At 34.9% G+C, this 22,187-nt stretch overlaps 1 protein-coding gene across 2 annotated transcripts in view; it reads right to left on the bottom strand.

Moving 5' to 3' along the window:
* IPO11 (importin 11) overlaps window positions 1-22,187 on the bottom strand; it is a 212,354-nt gene that overhangs the window by 142,565 nt on the left and 47,602 nt on the right. For both annotated transcript variants that reach the window (XR_005010886.1, XM_036767335.1), the window contains exons 8-16: window positions 19,653-19,701; window positions 16,946-17,016; window positions 11,096-11,288; window positions 10,125-10,277; window positions 8,429-8,472; window positions 5,737-5,827; window positions 2,145-2,192; window positions 1,638-1,743; window positions 456-582 (exon numbers count right to left, since the gene is read on the bottom strand). Coding sequence is in view for 1 of the 2 variants with exons in the window: in XM_036767335.1 (XP_036623230.1) it covers window positions 456-582; window positions 1,638-1,743; window positions 2,145-2,192; window positions 5,737-5,827; window positions 8,429-8,472; window positions 10,125-10,277; window positions 11,096-11,288; window positions 16,946-17,016; window positions 19,653-19,701 (882 nt within the window). In the remaining variant the exon portion in view is untranslated. The remainder of the gene's footprint in view (window positions 1-455; window positions 583-1,637; window positions 1,744-2,144; window positions 2,193-5,736; window positions 5,828-8,428; window positions 8,473-10,124; window positions 10,278-11,095; window positions 11,289-16,945; window positions 17,017-19,652; window positions 19,702-22,187) is intronic.

Below are 22,187 nucleotides of genomic sequence, written 5' to 3'. Positions count from 1 at the left end.
CACACACATAGCACTACTTCACAAGAGATTCTCAACCATTAAGTAAAATAAAGGAATAACTCACTTTACCCCATGAATATGTTCTTAAACCTGTGTACAAGTATAATTACACATTAAAAACCAAAGAAAATTTTATCATTTAAAGGGAAACTATAGCGAAACGTATAACAATTTTTAGGATGAAATTCTAACAATATACAACTATTTTTTTAAATTACGTTAGTGTAGAAGAGGATATTTTAAAGTTAATAAAATTTTCAGTGAAGACCCCATTACCCCATATCACTACTCATCAATTAGATAAGAATGAATTTATAAAGGCATTACACCTATGTTAAAGTAGAATTGTATAAAATAAATATATCAGTTTAAAAGTTTTTTTCTCATACGTAAAGTGGATAAGTAAAACATTAAAGAAATATCAATAAAAAAAAGATGTTCATATATATACTTACCACTAAATCTTGGTCTTGAAGCAAACTACAAATTGCCTCATATAACATGGGTCTCAAGTCAGACTTGAATTTCACAGAAACCCACTGTCCAATTAGCCAAATTACCCTGCGTCGCAATGGTTTATACCTAAAAGACAAGGCCAACAGTTTTAGTTAAGCAAAATCATCATGGCATTTTTAAAAAGTTTTATTAATATGTTTTGTTTTTATATTATGAACATTTACAGATTACTATCAGTTTGTGAGAGATCTCTTACCACAAAATAAAAGGTAAGTAAAATTTGTAATAAAGTGACCTCATCTGAACATGCCTGCAACATTAATATTTCACATTTGTGGTACCACCCCACTACTACAACCACTTTATTTTTAAAGAAATCTATTTTCTTTCCTTCTCACTCCCAAATTCATTGAAAAAAAAAATTCTTATAACAAACCAGCATAGTCAAACAAAACAAGTTCCACCAACAGTTGTATACAAAAATAGAGTCCATACCAGAGGGCCCATCAGGCACACTACTGAAGAAGCTATTGTTAATTCTTGTTTTTAAAGCAAGACAGCAAATTTCAGTAAAATGAAAACTAGACTATGAATCAAGAGACCTGGGCTCTATTCTTCCAATCACTTATTAGTTGTGTGACCACAGGCAAAGAATTTTATTAGTCTGCACCTTAGTTTCCCTATCTGTGAAAGCAGGAAACTAAATTATATACCTTAGAGGTGGGTTTAAATTGTAATATTTTATGTTTTACTGATTCTTGCATGATGTCAATTAATTTGCAAAATTTGGATTTTTAAAAATTATTTGTTGCACTACAGTAAGACTGCATGTTGTATTTAGTCAAAAGAGTCACAAACTTGGAAACACAGGACCTGAATTCAGGTACTGTCTACTTCCCTTACTAGCTCTGTGACCTCTGTCACCTAACAGCTCTTCACTGTTGTTCATATACAAAAAAAGAACAAGAAAGCCTCACTTACACTTAGAAGAAAATGTTTGATAAAAATCAAAGCCATATATAAATGTGAATTGTTATTACTATTGTCTTGTAATGTAAATAGTGATTTCCTATCAATAGGTGATAATTTCATATCTCATTCTAAAGTTACACACACTAACTGACATGACATTTATGCATGTGCATGATTATATAGGAAATCTTCCTGAAAAAGCCACTTACCTATCATGAGTGACTCTTAATTCTGGCAGCAACTGGTTTTTAAACCACTGATCAAAATCCACACTGTCAAATAACTCATAAGCAGCCAATCCAACTGCATTATAGACTGTGAGGAAGAAAATCAGAAATTTCAATTCTGTACTTTAACAAAGCTTAATTTACTGATGATAACTAAGATTCCCCCACTGGAAAACTTTCTTGTAAGGAATAGCCAATGGAATATAAGTAGGGGTAAAAATAAGATTTTAGAAGAATATTGTATAAAATTGTCTCTAATCATTACAGAATGAAAATTAAATGTTATTAAAGCATACTCTCAAAAATAGAAAAATTACTTTAACAAATTAAAAATCAGATAAATAATTTCATTAAAGACATTTAAAAAAACTTTTTATCCAAGTTTCTTTCTAATGTGAGAACATCTTTTTCTCATATCAACATTTAAGTTACCTCACTGAAATAATAAAAACCAGCAAATGTTACTAAATACATCAAGTTTGAACATACCAGCATCTTTGATCAGTATTCCATTGGTATTTTCCACATTGGTTGGCCCTAAAATAAGTAAGGAAAGGCAAATAAATCAGCTACTTTAACAAAATAATTTCAATTTGAATTAATTTATACATTACTGGGCATCCTTACACATACAAATACAGCTCAGAGTTTGATACCATATAGAGTGACAGAAAGATAAATAGATTCTATAATAGAATGGAAAAATAAATTATTGAAATTTACTATGAGAAGATTAAGGTTGATTCTGTATCATTTCCTTATTGATTCTACTTACAATTAAAATTGCTTTTGTCTTTAACCGTTTAAGTCATAGTTCTCTGTCTCTGAAATTGGTTCAGAATTCAACTGCCTGTAATGGGTTAAGTTTAAAAATCCAGCTCTCCTGCTACTCATTGATCTAAATTTAGCTAACCTTTAAGGTGAACACACGGGAATAGGGTCTAATATTTTTACAAGTCCAGGGCACTATCTTGTATCTGGACTCAAACAATGAGCACTTCTTAGTCTCAGAAGAGAAGGAGGGGCTGTTGCTAGCTCCCATTACCAAACATCCAACCAATCATGTTGTTCACTGAGCCTCAGCTCTGTAACCAATCATGTTGTCTGCAATCCTATGATGACATCTACTCTGTTCTGTTCTTTATTCTGTAATTTATAATTATAAACCTATAAAATGGGAGCTGTCTGTCTGCTCAGGGTCTTTGGCATCAATGGAGGCAATCCACTGACCCTTTTATTGGCAGGCAGCAAGCCCCTAATAATAAATGTTATCTTGCGCAGAGAATTGCCTCAGTTTAATTTTGAAGAAATATGGAAAATTCAATACACACACACACACACATATATACACACATATAGGTTTTATAGGGTATTTTCAAACTTATAGCTAAAGATGGGAATGTGATATTCTAGGACTTCACCTGAAATTAAATACTGAAGTCATACGATGAAGAACTTAAGAGCCTGAGTTTTGCACACCTTCTATTGTGCTACCTAGTTTAATTAGTGCAAACTAGTGCCAGGTTGAAAAAGCATCACAGTGATATAGTCAATAAGTATTTATGAAGCACCTGCTATATGCCAGGTCCTGTGCTAAGGACTAGGAACACAAAAAAGAAAAAATGCAGCCCCTGTCCTCGAAGAGCTCACATTCCAGTAAACAAAAACCATATAGAAGAAAAATGCAGCATAAAGAGAAATTAATATCAGAGGGAAAAATCTAGCAGGGCAGGGAAGAGATGGGGAGATGAGGGAAAGGGAGAAGGGTAGGAGTCACAGGATACAACAGGAAAAGACTTCCTGCATAAGGTGGAATTTGAGCTGAATCCTGAAGAAAGCCAGAGAAGCTAGGAGATGGCAGAGAGAGAAAGCATTCCAGACATGGGAGACAAGAGTGTAGGATTAGAAAGACAGCAAAAAGGCCAGTGCTGCTCGATTGTGTATTACGTAGAGGACAGTAAAGTGTAAGAAGACACTAAAGGTAGGGAAGAGGCCAGGTTGTGAAGGGCTTGAAATGTCACAGAGGATTTTCAATTCAATCCTGAAAGTGATAGGAAGCAACTGAAATTTATTGTGGAGGGATGGAGGTGAGGAGAACAACATGACATAGATCATTCAGATACTTTAGGAAAATAACTTCGGCAGCTGAGTGGAGGATGGATTTGAATGGGAAGAGCCTTGAGGCAGAGAAGTCAATTAGAAGGTTTTTACAATAGTGCAGGCATAAGGTGATAAGGATCTTCACTGTCATAAGTAGAAAGATGGGGACTTATATGAGAGATATTGTGATGGTAGAAATCACAAGACTTGGAAACAATATGTGACATATAAAAAATCATATACAATGCTTGTTCAGATCTTTGCTAGAATGGTGTAAAACAGATAAATAGGGTCACTTCTGAAATCAGTAGAGAATGGACTACTAGCTCCAAAGTAAAATAGGCATCAAAAAAAGACGAAGTAGGCAATGTTTGGAAAGTGGATAAACTATACATTAGTTTACACACACAAACAGAATCACCTATTAAAAGAAATCTTTCCAGAAACATCTCATATTAAAAAGGATGCTTTAAAGAAATGCTTATTGTGACATATTTTAGTCCATAGTAGTCCATTAGAAAAAAGCCCACCTATAATGGATATAAAGGTGCTGGCCATGTTGACCATCAACAAGCCTGAACTATGAAACCTGAGAAACTGACATCTGAAAATGTGATAAGCCTATCAATACAGAACAACCAATAACACAAATGAAACAGTGAGCTAGTCTCAAGTTTCTAAGAGATTCCTTAATGAACTGTAAACTCTACATAAGGGAAGAATTAAAACAGTATGTGAGGTGAAGGAAGGTGAAATAATTAAAACAGTAAACAAGAGTTGACTATGCATAAGAAGTTCAGTCCATGAAACACACCGCATACACGAAATGTTTAGAAAACAAAAAGGGAAGTTTAAGAATGCACATTTCTCATTTTAAAAATACTTGAAAATATCAAAAGGTAGAAATGGAGTTAGTGGGAAGGAAGGAAATGACATGTCAAGTGATAGAGGAGACAGGCTGAGCAAACATGAGGGGAAAAAAGCACAGTGATTTCAGCAAACAGTGAGAGTGAGATGTCTGGTTACCCAAGCATAAGATTTTTAGCAAAGGTACAAATCCTTACAGAAACTTACTAAAGACATTCATCAAGCCATATAACATTCACAGCAAAATACGATTTAAAAAAAAAAAAAGGAATTTCAAAGATCTGGTAATGATGGGAGAAAAGACTATGCTAAAAAAGTGAAATGAACAGTTCTTGAGAAAACCTGGGAAAACCACAGGAAAATAAGAGAAAGGCAAAAAGGAAATAAGCAAAGATGACAGAGAAGGGGAAGAAATGAGAAGTGAATACCAAAGCTGAATGAATACTAAGAGAAAAAGCAAATTCTATACAGTATTGTGGCTACTTACTCAAAAGGATAAAATGAACAAGTGCACAAATTTCCTAATACAGGACAACTCCTTGCACAAAAAAATCAGTTTTTCATTTATAATATGCAAACATGCCATACTCTATATGGAAAAATATTTTCACATTGCAATGTAATAAAGTGTTTTAGCTAAGAGGCAACTTTATAAAGAACCATTTGTGATAAAGTAACTATGAGTTGGCATGAAGTTATTTAACAGCTTAACGAGTAACATACACGAGCAGGGAGAGGAGCACAAAAGCAAAGCAAGCCTGTCTCTATGACCCATAAACAGACAATTCCTATACACAGCTCCCCACCTTCGACAACCACCTGAACCTAGAGGTATTTACCTAGAGGTAAAAGCACCCACTTTTTTGTATCTGCCCCTGAGAAGTCACAGTGTGATTTATAATTCTCACCACCCACTTATAATTAAAAAGTATCCTCTCTATTAGGATCATGTGGAAGAAAAAAAAGAAAAAAACAAACATTAAATTTCATTCATTTTATATCAGTAAGCCTTAAAAAAAATTAAATAAAAAAATAAGCTTTTAACACAGAAATCAGAATGGCCCTAAGGCAGATTAATATGAACTGAAAATGTAAAATAATATAAAAATCTTACCTTGCAGTGTCTGTACCATTTCTAAAAGTATAGGTGTAAGAGTCTGATTATATTCATGGAATATGTCTATAAATAGCACTTCAGTGCAAGGCTGGAAGAGGAAAAAAAGACAGATAATTCTCTGAAAGTTAACAATCATAAAACCATATTGATAAATATTTATCTAAAGCAACCAACATTCATATTTTTAAAAAATAATTATCTGAAAATTATTTAATACTTCATTGGCAAAATCAAATTATTTATACAAAGACAAATTTTGAAATATGAGAGAATTATCTTTATAACAAACAATAGTTATATGTAGCAATGAATGCTTATATTTTTTTAAAGTAAATGTTTGAAAATTGTTTTAATACTTGGTTTGCAAAAGCAAATAACTTTTGAAAAGACTAATTTTGACATACAAGAGAATCATAACAGAAGTTATATAGCTTATAAATAATATGCATTTCACTCTATTTACATTACTATAAAATGTGTTTAAAAGGCATGAGTTAAAAAACACAAAAAATTATTTTGCAATTTTGCCAAATTATTCTTCAAACATTAAAGATTTTATGGATATGACTCAAGTCATTTTAATTTGAAGCTTGAATATCATAAATTACTAATACAGAGCAAGAAAAAACCACATCTTTAAACTTAAAATCAGAGAATAATAAAAATACTAACGATTTATCATATTGTTTCAAGATTTATGAAAACACTTTCCTCACAATAATTTTGTTATATAGGTGGTGCCAGTATTATCATACACAATTTGACAGATGAAAAAACTGAGGCTCAAAAGGTGAAGTGACTTATTTGTCCAAGTTAGACTCCTAGTAAGTAACAGGGCCAGGATACAAATTACAGTCCTCTACTGAGTCCAAGATGGACGCTCTTTAAGGTTAAGTAATGTAAGTAAAAATCATTCCAATATTATGTGGTCTTCTCCTCTCGGAAATTAACCTAAACAGTTCTCAGAAAATACTGAATGTGGTTTTGAGCATTTCTCCTGTACATGACTTGGTGACATGGATAAGTAAAAGAAATCTTAGAGTTAATACTTAAAAGGAGATTTGTTTCTTATAAAACCTACAAGATGGGTCAATTTAAAGAATTACAGAGTCCAAGATATGGATTTCAGACATATTCTACATCCAACTTCTAGCTGAATCTGAGGTCGTACATTTTGTTTTTTCAACAATTCTAATTGTTAAGAAGATTTTCCTTATGTCAAGTCTACATCTGCCAATCTGCAAATCTCCCATTCTTTCTTCTAGTTCTACTTTCCCTGATCAAGAAGAATGTAATCCCTCTCACATATGAGAGACTTTCAAACATTTAAAAGACAATTACTGGTTTAATTAGTAAACTTTGCTTTAGTCTTCTCTTCTCCAGGTTAAGTATTCCCAGTTCTTTTTAACCAGTCCTTATAAGGCATGCTCATCAGTTTTCTAGCCACCTTGTGGTTGCCCTCTTCAGGACAAATTCCAACTGGTCTTTATCTTTTTAAAAATATGACATTTAGATGTAAAAACTACAGATATGGCCTAACCAAAGAAAATCAAAATGGAACTATTATCTCCTTCGTTCTAGAAAACACACCTCAGCCTAAAATACTAACTTTTTGGCAGGGAGTTAGACTTCATCCTGAACTAACAGGGAACTCAAACCCAGATGCTCTCACAAGAGCTATTGTCCTGCAACATCTTCCCTATTTCTGTTCTAGGGATTTGATTTTTGGAACCCAAATGTAGTATGTAAAATTTTATCCTATTAAACTGTATCTTATTTAGTCTACACTGTTGAGATCTTTGTTCATTAGGACTCTGTCACCTAATATGTACAGTAATCCTCACAACTTTGTGACATCTGCAAATATGACAAGTATGCAAAACTAACCTACCTTAAATCATTTTAAAAAGTTGAATTTTCCAGTAAGATTGCATTACAATAACATTTTTCTCATTTGTTTTACTTTACATTAAGAGAACTATATACATATAAATGCAAAAGCACTTCATTAACACAACATTTTTAAGTAAAATGACTAGCTACAGAAAGAACTGGAAAAAAAAGTCATCATAAAAAGAAATGGTCACATGACTACAAAGTACCACAAAATACACTAATGTCAACAGGATATTACCAACCCAGAAAAATACACGTTCTACATTCTTCCTTCTCAATCACTGAATAAAGCGATTACTGCTGAAAGACAAACTGTTGCATGGTTAAAAGAATGAATTACTCGCAGGCAACTTCTTCTATTTTAGTCTAATAGGAAATGGAAATTATGACGTGCTCAAAAGAAAGTTTTCTATTTGCACAATGGGCAATTATCTAATGAATGAAATTATGAAAGGCTGGAAAATTCTGGATTTAGGCTAGCTAGCAAAATCATTTTTAACTTGGAATAAATTAGGACTTCACTCCAAAACTGCATTTGTGCTATTAAAACAAATTTGTTTATCTTTCATTAGTGGTTCAAATTAATTCAAGAAACAATTTAATTATTAGGTGAGGTACCTACTAAGTGCAAAGCAAGAGCACGGTCTCTGCTGATTTGGAACTTATAGGCTGGTAACAAGACATGAACACAAATAACTATAACACAAAGTGTTTCTGAATTTCAACTTCATTATCTCCTATCAAAACCCTAGAAAATCAACAGTATTTTTCTATTAGTTATTTCATCACTTACCCTTAAACTATATTTCCAAGAATCTCCTCCTGTCTCTTCCACAGCTGTAATAAAATAAGATATTGCACATGATTTTGTCCAGTTATAGCAAAATATTATATTAGTGAGATATTGCAAAAGTAAGCACTTTGTAGCAATTTCCTAAAATATACAAAAGCTAAAATTTATTTACAATATGCTGAATGTTAGATCTACCTATTACAATAGTTGACATTTGCCATAGTTCTTTGAGAGAAAAATGCAAGGCTCACAGTATTCACACTTCTAATAGCTACTTGGTGTTAGTTATATACAAAAATTCCAAACATAAGTGCTTGTCATACCCAGACAAGGTTGAATCAACTTCACCTCTATAATGCTGGGAATCACCAAATTTTTATTAAGATACCTTGGAGCACAAAAAGAATTAGCCCATACTTTCCTATAATTCCAATTTACTAAATTTATATTCACTACTCAAAATGATTCCATAGTTTCAAGAACTCATAAGCTTATTTTCTGATACTAAGATATCCCCTCTATAACACGTGAAATCTTTTTCATCAAAAAAAGATTATTTATTTATATAAAGAGCAAAATATTATGCCTTGGGAAATGTTTTTATATGACTATAGAAGACAGATAACTTCAGCAATTATTGTGCATATTTGTACATGAACACTCAAGTAACCTATGATTTGATCAACTCAAGGAATATTCTTCCCCTACAAAGACAGAGAGGTGGTAGAAGCTGGAAAGCAGCCTGAAGGACATAAAGGTCAAGTAACTTGCCCGGCATCACACAATTTTGAAGGGTCCAAAGCAGGACTTACAATCCAAGCCCATCATTCTGTCACCTCACATTGCCTTTGCAATGCATTTTTATATCTTAGGAAAACGAATTATCTTCTCTCCCTACCCAATAAAGACGATCCCTAATTATGAACTCTGAAACAAATGCAAAAAGAACCTTTAAAAATCTCTAATCCAGTTATTTCACGGTAAACATAAAAAAACAGGAAAAACATCATGCCCTATGTAATTAGAAGAGCTTAACACTAGGTATGATACTTATTAATTCTCAAAACTACCAGATCATTTTCAACATGATATTTTGTACAGCAGTTTAAAAATTCTCCTTATGCTATCTTGCCCTACAAAAAAGTAAGGGAAAAGTGGATGGGAGGGAGTGGGGTGACAGAAGGGAGGGCTGACTGGGGAACAGGGCAATCAGAATATATGCCATCTTGGAGTGGGGGGGGGGGGGGGTAGAAAGGGGAAGAAAATTTGCAATTCAAACTCTTGTGAAAATCAATGCTGAAAACTAAAAATATTAAATAAATAAAAATACCCCTTATAAATGTATTTTGCTTCCATAACCAGTAAGCAATATTCAGTAAAAATGATTTCCCAAATAAAAGAAAAAAGTGACTATATCATGAAGTACTGATCTGACAAACTATACTTCTAGTAAAAAGAGTATTAGCTTTCTGGCTTTTGTTTCTTAAATTACTTCACCAGTCTGATGGCATATTTGTGATCAAAACATATAAATCCCTCAGTTTTTCTGTTCTAAAACTAAATAATAAATAGTGATAAGAATTAATAATCTTAAAAACAAGTATCAGATGAAAGATGCTATAAAAAGACAAAACATTCCACTCCTCCAACAAAAAATATATGTCATTGAAAGAAAAACATCAGCATTAAATCTTACTAAAGCCTTCGGGATCTTCTTCCCACATTGTCAGCTCTTCCTCTGTTAGTAGAAAATAATGAGTAACTAATCTTCTACATATCTCTGTCAAGGTGGGGTATGTGAAGAAAGACATCTTAATCTTATGTGCTTCAAGAGTTTCGGGACTGCTATCTGAAATAAATAAAACTGAACTTAAAACATTGTCAGACATTCTAATAAAGCTAGATGCAGGTGTGAAACACAGTCTGTAACATAAGACTTTTTCAATATGCTGGTTAGTTCTGCCTCTGTTTTCTTCCCACGTATTTTATTCTCTCAGGGAGGGAGAGAAAGAAGGAATTCCTTGGGAAATGAAAGTGATATAAAAACAAAAGATAATAAAAATTAATTTTTAAAAAAGGTTCAATTGCTTTAGATGTTTTGTAAATGACACAACATTGATGGGGGGAAAGTTTATCCTGTATTTTTAAAATTCAAAACTAATTTTCAGAGACATAAACATTCACATAATAAGCAACACCTTGTTCATAATAACAAACCTAGTAGGCCTTTTAAAAGGCTAAAAATGAAAATATGATCCTATTTAATGAACTCTGATCTGGCCAGATCAAAGGAAATGTGTCAAACTTAATAGCTGAAAAGAGATATTAGCTACCTGTTTTACTGCGGCACTAGAGAATACAGATTTTTTAATCATCTCTGTAGTATTAAATCCTTAAAAAAAAAAAAATTCTAAGCTTCCAGGGATTCTTCGGCATAGTAACAAAGAACAGCAAATAACCCTACAAGAAAGCTGCTTTACTGAACTATTTATATTATTTTAAATAACTGCACTTATATATGTTCTAAATCACGATTCTGAAGTTCCTATAGAATTTTAAGATTGTTAAGGCAATAAAGTTTAGATTGAAATTTAAATGCATCTTCCTACAAGTTCCATGATAAAATAAAAACAAATACTGAATTAGATATATTAAAGAAGTTTTTACCTTCAACATTTTTTGATGGCTTATAAGCATAATTTTTTACAATCATCTTAATCAGATTCATGCACTGAACGATGAATCGCTCAAATGTGATTCCTTCGCCCATTTCTGTAAAAACATAGCTTACTGCAAACTCCAGTGATCGTTGAATGAGAGGCGTAAAAGAAAAGGGATGTTGGTCCAAGAAGTCTAAAAGCTTCCAAAACAAATTAAAACAAGATTAACAGTGTTTCAAAATTGAAAAAGAGACAATTATGCTAATATCATGTACTATAAAGTAAAACCTTGATTAAAAAAAGTGAACATAAATTTTTGTTTAAATACATTGGTTCTTGCTAGGTCTCCTTTATTGGTCATGCTACAGGATCATGACATGAGGGACACACAATAAGACAAAAAAGACCTTCTGGTTATTTTAAGTACTTTACCATGAATCTTTATAATGAATTCTGCAAAAATGGTTACAAATGATATAAACAAGCTCCAGAGTGAAAAAAAATACTAAAAATTCATAAAGTTGACAATTGTGAATTTCACCTTAGGAAAAACAATTAAAAAAAGAGAAAACACATAGTACACTGAAATTGTAGTTACTCAAACACCAGCTCTAATCCTCCCAGCACAACCAAAAAAGGAACATTATCTAGAAAAACATTATTATTTTAAAGGCACTGCATCTACCACAAGTGAATTCACATTCAATCTTGTACATTTCTTTGCTTCTGTGCTAATGAATATGTATAGTCTGTACAAGGAAAAGTCAGAATTTAAATAAAAGGGTTTCATGAACAGACTTTCTTAAATGCTCTTTTTAAAAACAACAACTTATTTTTTAATTTCCATTCAAACGGAATTCTCCTAAAAAAAAAAGTACGTCCATAATGAGGTATATGTCATGACCCACACCTACATCCTACACAATAATATTTAATTTTGCAACGTGAGACATTTAATAGCGTCTTTCTTGTATTACTAACCAGTCTCTAAGACCCCTTCCAATTCTGACATTCCTGAATCTATAACACAACTGTCCAAAATGCAGCCCGCAGTGTGATTTAGATTTATGTGGCCCATCTACGAACATAGAAATTTACATAAATGCTTTAGCCAAGCTACCTCAGAGCTCTCACTAAAATGGCAAAATCAAAATATATTGTCTATTGAAACAATGAAAACCTAAGGCTGGACAGCCCTGATCTATAAGATGATTAAGATAGAGATGAATGAGGCTAAAGGAATGTAATCACAATTTAATGTTAATAAATGTAGTTTTTATCAGCTGTTCTCTCTTCCTAAACTATAACACTAATAGCTACTATTGAACTTCTAAAGAGAGAAGGAAAAAAGGCTACAAGAAGCTTCAAGATGTGTAACCTAAACTCAGGGACTCTTCCCGGACAGCTGTACACACAAAAGTTCATCTCCCTGGGTTTTAGTGATTTACCGTGACCACCTTGTTCACAAAATTCTTCTTGCTCCACACACGCCTCCCCTGCGCCACCATCACTCAAACAGCCTCTCCTCTTCTGAAGTTCATACCATTAAATTGTTCACACTGTACAACTCATATGATGGCAGTTGTGTATAGACTGCCAGGTCATCCTCCATCCTTTCTTAATCTCCCATCTCTGTGCCTTTGCCACTGGCCAGCTCTCAGGCCTGGAATGTACTTTCTCCTTACCTTCACCTCCTAGCATCCCCCTCTTCCTTCAAGACACAGCTCAATCACCACTTTCTCCATGAAGCCTTTCCGGACTCCTCCTCTTCTGCCTCCCATTGATAATGTCCTCCCTCCTTAACTACCTTGATTGAACTACCTTTTGTTTATTTTGTATTTATTCTGTATATGTTTACATGTCGTCTCCCCCAGTAGAATATAAACCCTTTGAGAGTAGGGGCTGTTTCACTTTTTTTTCATTGTATCCCCAGCACCTAGAACAGTACAGAGCAGGCATCTAATATTTTGCTTGATAGACTGTTTACAAAGTCCTTACCTTCCATAACCACCACCACCACCAGCAAAAGTGCAAGAAACTTTTACACTGTGCCCCTTCTGTCTGTCCCTCCCTTTGTCCCCAACATTTTTTCTCTCTCCCTCCCTCCCCCTACCCCCACACTGCTAAGCAAATGTAAATAAAGATTTGCTGATCGAAATGAAAACCAGTCTTTCTGAATACACTGGCTCACTGATAATATTACACTGCATATGGTACCTGCTTCACTACCTCACGAGTATTAACTACATTTTCTTTTATCTTTGGTTTTCTAGCTATCACTATTAAGTGGGACAGATATATAGATAGAGTCAACTTATCTAGTGAACAGACTTTCCATTCCGATGCAAAATCAGGTAAATTCTACTCCAAGATGACATATTACACCAATATAAAATTATAAAAATTCCTAATTTTGAGTCAACCGTATTCAGTAAGTATTTATTAAGCACCTACTATGTGCTAGGCACTGTGCTAGGTGCTTAGGATACAAAAAGGGCAAAGGATCTGCCCTTAGAGATCTCACAATCTAACAGGGGAGACAATAAGCAAACAAATATGCACAAATTACATACTGGAGAAGTAGGGCATAATTAAAAGAGGGAAGGCACTAGAATTAAAAGGAGTTGGGAAAGATTTCCTGTAGATTATGGGATTTTACTTGGGGCTTAAAGGAAGCCAGAAGGCAGAGGTGAGGAGGAACAGCATTCTAGGCATGGAGGACAGTCAGAGAAAATGTATAGAGTTGATAGATCTTGTTTGTGGAACAGCAAGAAGGCCAGTGTCACTGGATTAAAGAGTACATGAAAGGAAGTAAGATATAAAAAGACTGGAAAGGTAGGAGGGGCTAGGTTATGAAAGCCTTTAAAAGTCAAGCAGAGGATTTTGTTTTTGATGTAGGAGGTGATGAGGATCCACTGGAGTTTACCTCATGAGTATGGGGTGACATGGTTGGACCTAATCTTTCAGGAAATCACTTTAATGAATGGAGGATGGATGGGGGTGTCCTGAGGAGGACTTGAGGCAGGCAGCTCCATCAATAGACTATTGCAACAGTCCAGGAGTCGAATGATGAGGGCCTGCAACAGAATTCTGGCAGTGTCAGAGGAAAGAAGGGGGCATATGAGAGATGATGAAAAGGTAAAATTGACAGGCTTTGGCAACATATTGGGGGGGGACGGGGAGGAGTGGTAATGGGAGGAGAGAAATAGTGAGAGGTCAAGGATGATACCTAGGTTACAAGCCTGAAGGACTAGGAGAACAATGCTGCCCTCGACAGTAACAGGGAAAGTAAAAGAAGAGAAGGTTTAAGGGGAAAGATAATGAGTTCCACTTTAAACATAATGAAATTAAAATGTATACTGGAAAGCCAGTTTAAGATGTACAAAAAGATAAAGTAGTTGGAAATGCAAGGTTAGAGGTCAGCACAGAGACTGGGAGAGGACAGATAGATTTGAGAGTCATGAGCATAGAGACGGTTATTAAATCTGTGGATGCTGATGAGATCACCAAGAAAAGGAGTATAGAAGGGGAAGAAAAAGAGGGACCAAGACAGAACCCTATGGGACACCTACAGACAGAGGACAATTTCTGAAAAAGGATCCAGCAAAGGGGACTCTTCCAGTCACAGACAGAGGCAGCAGGAGAATAGTGTCCTGAAAACCCAGAGAGAAGAAAGCATCAAGGAGACGTTTATCAACAATGTCAAAAGCTGCAGAGAAGTCAAGGAGAATGAGGACTGAGAAAAGGCCATTAGTCTTTGTAAGTAAGAGATTAGTAACTGTGGGGAGAGTGGTTTCAGTGGAATGATGAGGTTGGAAGCTAGTTTGTCAGGGGTAAGATTGTAAAGGGTTAAGAAGGCAGTAAGAGTAGAGAAACTAGGGGTACCTATTATAGATGTCCTTTTCAAGGAGTTCAGTGACAAAAGGCAGAAGAGATACACGATGACAGCAAGGATCAAGAGAGATTTTTTTTGACAATGGACGTGTTTGTCAGCAGTAGGCAAAAAGACAACAGAAAGGAAAATTGAAAACAAGTGATAGGGTGGGGATGACAGACGGGGCATATGTTGAAGAAGAAGGAACAGAAATGGATCACTTGAGGAAGTAGAGGGGTTAGCCTTGGTAAGGAATAAGAACACCTCTTCATTTGAGACATGGGTAAAGGAGAAGATAGTGGCGGAAGGAATCTCAGAGATAGGAAATGAGGAAGGGGGGGTAAGAGGGAGCTTTCAAACAATGGCCTCAATTTTTTTTTAGTAAAATATGAAGCAAAGTTCTCAGCTGAGAGTGTCCGTAGAAGGGGAATCATAGGAGGTTTGAAGAGAGATAAAAAGGTGTGAAAGACCCACTGTGGAGACTTGATTAATGAGTTGATTAAAAAGGGCTGACTGGAAATTTGGAAAGTTGATTGGAAAAGGACTGCCTAATAGCACTAAGGACAAAGTTGAGGGTAATATAAATGTGTAGTGGATCCAGTCAGAATGGTTACATGATATTCTCCATATTCATTCAGCAGCATGTGTATAGGAGCACAGGTAGTGAATGATGGGAGTGACTCAAAGGGAAAGCTTGGCTGGGTATAATCAGCAAAATGACAAAGGGGCTAGGGATTTAAGAGAGGATAGTAAAGAAGTGAATTGGTTCAATAAGGTATCAAGATGTGGAAAAGAGGAGACTAGTATAAGGGAAACTTTCTGGGAGAGAACTGAGGAGTCTAGGAATTGGAGGGCATGGTAAGGATGAAGAGCAGAGTGACAAAAGACAAAGAGAGATTATGATTGATAAGGCAATTTCAAAATTCTTCAGCATACATTTGTGGATGAGGGCAAGCTCAAGGGTATGACTATCTTTACGTGTGGCTAACGTGGAGTGGAGAAGTAGCACATGGGAAGTGAGTAAGTAGGTTGAGGAACAGGGTAGCAAAGGAGTTTGAGGGAGAGCCAGTGTGTATGTTGAATTCCCCAAGTAAGAAGGCAGGAGTTGAGGAAGAGAGAAAAACTGATAGCCACAGACTGAACTTACTGAGGAAGGAAAGGGAGAGACCTGAAGGTCTGCGGACAACAATTACCAGGATTTGACTGGGTGATAAATATGAAGAGCATGAACCTCAAAGAATGAGATGATGCTGAGTGATGGAGTTGGGGAGAGAACCTGGAAGTGGCCACTGGGAGCAAAGAGTATTCCAACTCCCCCATCTCAACCAGTAAGCCAAGGGGAAGGAGTGAAGGTGCAGCAGATAAGGGAAAGGATGTCCAAGGAAGCTGTGTCATCAGGAGGGAAGCCAAGTTGCAATAACAGTTAGTAGATGGAAGGAATGGAAAAGGAAAAGATTTAGGATGAATGGAAGTTTATTGGCCAGGCATTCCAGAGGGCACAGTGAAAGGGGTGGGTGGAGTTTGGTTGGAGGTTGAGGGAGATGGAAATAAGGAACTGGGTAGTATGGGATGGAGAATGGGGTCTGGATGATAAGCTACAAGGATCTGGTATCACTGGGATGTGTAGAGTATGACCAGGTGTGAGAATATTCACCAGTGAGTAGAAGGCACTACTCCTCTTCCCAAAAGAGGCTGGAGATAAAAGCTGGAACAAGTAGAACATAAGATACAAGGCAGATAATCCTGTTTCAATATTCCTCTTATTGATATAACACAAAACTCTATTCCTTTTAGACTTTCCTATTAATGATCTAAACATGTTGAAATTTCTTATAAAAAAGGAAATATTTTAATTATCAAAATATTAATTTTCTATCTATATTATTCATATGTAAATACTATGTGCAGATTTACTTAAAGTATATTGTGTTTTTCAGAATCAAATGCCATTAGATAACTTTTCCCCTCCACAAGTCAACTTACCACTTTAGTAAAAAGAATGATGGTCTTTTCCAGTCTGTCTCTACATACATTATCTGTGCCTATACTTCTACCTATTAAAAGATAATTGAAAATTCAGTATGTAGTGTCATATTCTCTAAAAATGTTGATTTTTCGACAGAATACTTACTTCAAGAGTAACACTGTCACGCATATTTATTTAGGGTTTAAACAAGAATGAACTCTTTAGTGTCCAAATATATGAACCACACGAACTGAAGTTAAATAGTAATATTAAACCTTATTATATTGCCAGAGTTATTACAGTGACAATAAATATATAAAAACAAAATTGTTAGTAGAAGACACAGGGAGACTAAATTCATTTTAGAGGAAAAAGGAGCAACTTAGACACTAAACACAAATCACATCATTTCCTAAAGATCCCCAAGTTGGCCAACGTTAAAGAGAAAGCCCAGATTGTATTTCTTGCCCATTTTAGGAAAAATACCTTCTAGATAATTGTTTTTAAATTCAAGATTACAAGTAATAGTCATTTATCTGAGTAATAACCACAGAAGAATCATTATTTAAAAAAGCTGAACTAAAATGGGCTACTAAAAATCTGCACCAAGCAGCATACTTCTAATAACTGTTCAATTGAACTGATTCTGACAACAGGGTAAGGCCAAGTGATATAGTCAAATAAATTCACCTAGGCATGAGTCAGTCATGATAAGAATTCCTTGAACATCAGGTACCCAGATTATTCCTAAAAAATAATGTAGCACAAAAGAGCAAATTGAGACTGTCTTGCATAAATGTATGAAGGCAGTTACATACCACGAATGGGCACATAAATGAAAATGTAGCTGTCTCGCATAACTCACATACTTTAGGCTAGATGAGGGCTTCTTAATCTGGGATCTGTGGAATGTTTTTATTTTAATATATTGATAACTGTACTTCAATTTAATTGGTTTCCTTTGTATATTTTACTTCATGCATTTCCAAAACATTCTGAAAAGAGTATGGTAAGTAGGCTTCATTAGACTGCCAAAGGGGATCCTGACGAAAAAGATTAAAAACTTTGGGGTTTGATGCTGTGACAAGATGGCTTCTGACTGGTTGCATCACTGAGTGTACTTATGCAGGCTAGAACCTGTGCTACTGCAGAATGTCAAGGAAATTCAACTTAGTCAAGTACTTGTGTTCATTTTTATAATTATCCCCTAAAGCAGCAGCAAGGCTCTCAGGTTCCTAGCCTCAGTAAATCCCAGGAAGCCTGTCATAATCTAAAGTAATGAAGTAAAGTGTTAAAGAGAGCTCACTACCTACTTAGCACTCTGCTGGGCACTATGATATGATTAACAAAAAAGAAGATTAAGGCATGGTTCTGCCATAAAGGAGATTCTAATCTAATCCAGTAAAGAAAACAAAACCACACCCAATAATCAAAAATAAGAAGCATAAAAATGAAATGCTGAACTGTGTGAAACAGCATCCAAGGACTATACACTAGAATTCACCAGAGGAAAAGAAGAAATAAATTACTCAAAGAAGTTATAAAGGAGGAGACAGGACTGAAGTTGGTCCTTGAAGCACAAGTAGGATTGGATAAGCAAAAGAGAAGGCATTCAATGTGTGCTATGACAGGAATAAGAAAAATGAATATACAGAGGCATTTTTCTCAGAGTATATACTATCAATAACAGAGATCACATAACGGCAAGTACAAGGAAATTGGGATAAATAGGTAGGTTGGGGCCACAAAGTCTTTTTAAAAAAGAGATGAGTGGAAATGATAGACGTTTAAGTATCCACTCGAGGCTGCAAAGCAGGGAATAAGTGAAAAGTAGTAGTACAGAAAAGGCTATGTTGGACATATTAGAAGGAAAAAGATTATAACCTGGGAGGTATAAATGCTGCAGTAATCCAGGGATGATTTAGCAAGGTCCTAGACTATGGTGATGACAGCAGAAACAGAGGAGAAAGGATGAATATAAAAGATATTCCTTAGGAAAGGTTTTTCTGTATTTCAGTCCTAGGAAAGCATGTGGGGAGGAAAAATTTAGTTACTCAGATCCTCTGAAATATGAAAATACAGGACAAGCCTCTCTATGCTTCCAGGGCATGTATATATGTATATTGTGTTTGTATACATATATGGGGTCCAGACAGAGGAACACTGCAAATTCTATTTTTATTTATGTTTGAATGTGTACAGATGTCTGTGTGTGCATAAATGCATATAACATGTAAGCATGTACATGTTCTCACTTTCCGTTAAGTTGGCATTACACAAATTCAACTCCCCGGAAAGTAAGCAGCAGAATCCTCTCACCAGCTCTGGTTCTGGCAGGCCATGGCAGGAGTAGAGGCTACGGCAACAGCAGCAGCACCCGTGTGGTCCCGGCCAGGAGTCCTCTGCTCCAGGCATTGAAGCTGCTCGAGCTTTGGGGTGTAGCGCCTCAGAGGGGGCAGGACCACACCAAGCTCCCTGAGGGAGGGGAAGGTCTACAGAACACTCTACTCAAAGTAAGCTACAACTGTCTGTACCCTACATATACATGTATGCATATATATATACACATAGAGATATAGCTATAGATATATATGTAGGCAGATATTTTAGGAATCTTTAGTTAATGAGGAACATGGCAATGTCACTATGCACAGGTAGCTAAACCCCTCAGGAGAATACCCCACTAGAGATAGTTCTTCAATAAGGAATATCAAGAATACTTACTGCATTCCAAAAATTGTTTTAGACGCTCAAAAATCCCATGTAGGAAACCCTAAAGAAAAATAAAAACTTGTATTTAATATGCACATACATCATCATTGAAATTTTTACCCAGTAATTTAATGTTTTAGTTTCTAAATTAGGAGTCCATGTCTTCAGAGGAATAAGGAATAATTACTAATTATAAAGACCTAAATATTTAACATGAAAGCATGAAACCAAGAAAAATCAAATAAAGATAAAATATTGTGCATAATTATAGAATTCTACAGCTTTCTTCCTGACAAAAAAAGTCAAATAACAAAAATATATCATCTCAATAAATCAAATCACTTAAGTTATATAAAATATAGATCAGGTGGAAAGTTTAAGTAAGCATTAAGCACAATATTCTAACATGTACAGTGCTAAAAAAAAATTATTGAAACATGTACTGCACCCAAGAACCTATAATCTAATATAAATATTAAAGTTACTAACATTGAAAACATACATAAATTTAGAATAAATAAACATGAGTACTGTGCAGGGTAATGAAGACATCACTATGTACCTCCATTCAAGGTGAGGGAAACACCACGATCTTATCTAGAGCTGGGTTTTCTGTAACAACTAAATGAGTGACTGAAAATTTTAAGAGGGTATTAAGCTGAGGTCACAGGAAGAGAAGGAAGAAAAAGAGAAGCATCCTCATTGTAAGAATAAGCTAGAGAAGAGAAAAAGAAAGGGGAACTGAATCAGTGAATAGGCACTGAGAAGAAAGAGGGAGAACAATGAACACTAAATATGTCAAGACAATCTAGTGAACAGTTTTGACACAGCTAGTGTGAACACTGCTCCTGATCCACTGCACAACCAGTCACGTGCCTACTGTTCACCAAAAAAAGTAGTATTTCAAAATATACCCTTCCCTCCTACTTCATCAGGCCATCTTCAAAGTATATAAAAATAAGGGTTTTAAGCATGGGACCAAAAAGTATATGATTTACACACTTAATGTTTATACTGCTAGGACCAGTATTCTACGACAAGTGACATAAAAGTCTAATCTGCTTTGTCACATTACTGATTATGATCAAGAAATATAAAGTAATTAGGCTTAATCAAATAAAATGATAAAAATAAAGCTTTCTAAACCTGGACTTGCATGAACTGATACTAAGTGAAGCGAGCAGAACACTGCACACAGTAACAGCAACACTGTGCAATGATCAACTTTGATAGACTTAGCTCTTCTCAGCAATACAATGATCCAAGACAATTCCAAAACATTCATGATGGAAAACGATTACTGAAGCACACTATTTCCACTTTTTCTTTCTTTCTTGTGGTTTTTCCCTTTTCTCCTGATTCTTTTTTCACAAGACAACTAATGTGGAAATATGTTTAACATGACTGCACATGTATAACCTATATCAAATTGCTTGCTGTCTTGGCGAAGGGGGAGAAAGGGAGAAAAATTTGGAACTCAAAACCCTACAAAAGTGAATGCTAAAAATATCTTTACATGTAATTGGAAAAAAAAAATTCTGTTAAGTACAAAAATAAAAATAAAGCTCTCTAAAATACATTTGAGGAAATATTTATAAACAAGGACCTAAAGTGGCCAATCACAACTGAATTTAATATTCAGCAACTCAACAAACATGTATTAAGCATCTCATGTGCTACGCAATGAAAATTTAAAAAACAAAATACAAAAAGCTTAGCCATCAAAGAGTTTATGGTGGTCTCTTAAAAAATTCTGAACTCAACAGAAAATAAGATGGAGCATTTCCATATATAGTACAGAAAAAGAAAAAGGAAATGCCTTTTAAACTTGCAGAATAGGAGAAGAGTTCATGATCAAATAAGGATAGAGAAGATCGGAAAAGACAAAATGGACAATTTTAATTACATAAAATTGAAAAGGTTTTGATGCTGTTAAAACTAGAGGGGAAGAGTTAACTAGGCAAAAGTTCTTTCCAGCAAATTTCTCTGACAAAGGTCTTAAAGCCAAGATACATAAAAAACTGATTCAAATATATGAGCCATTACTCAAATGATATGAATAATTAGTTCTGAAAGAAATCTCAGCTATCAAGAGCCATAAGAAAAAAAAATGCTCCAAATCACTAGTAAGCAAAATGCAAATTTCTATTTTAATTTAATTAACAACTCTTAAGGTTTCGCCTCACATCATCAAATTGGTGAAGATAACAAGAAAAGAAAAATGACAATTATTATATGGATTGAGAGAACCTGAGCACAATAATACACTGTTGGTGGAGCTATGAATTGGTACAGCCACTCTAGAAAACAATTTGGAACTATACCCTAAAAGTTACCATTACTAGATCTATATGCCAAAGAGGTCAAAGAAAGAGGGGGAAAATGTGCATGAAAATACTGATAGCACATCTTTTTGTAAAAGCACAGAATGGAAACCCAAGGAAGTGCCCATCATTTCAAAAATGGCTAAACAAATTAAGGCATATGAATGCTGTTGTGCCATAGGAATTCATAAAACTACAGAACTACATAGGAAGCCATTTGTGT

Source organism: Trichosurus vulpecula, chromosome 1 (assembly GCF_011100635.1).
Source record: "Trichosurus vulpecula isolate mTriVul1 chromosome 1, mTriVul1.pri, whole genome shotgun sequence".
Taxonomy (NCBI): Eukaryota; Metazoa; Chordata; class Mammalia; order Diprotodontia; family Phalangeridae; genus Trichosurus; species Trichosurus vulpecula.
This window is presented reverse-complemented; position numbering and strand designations above follow the sequence as displayed.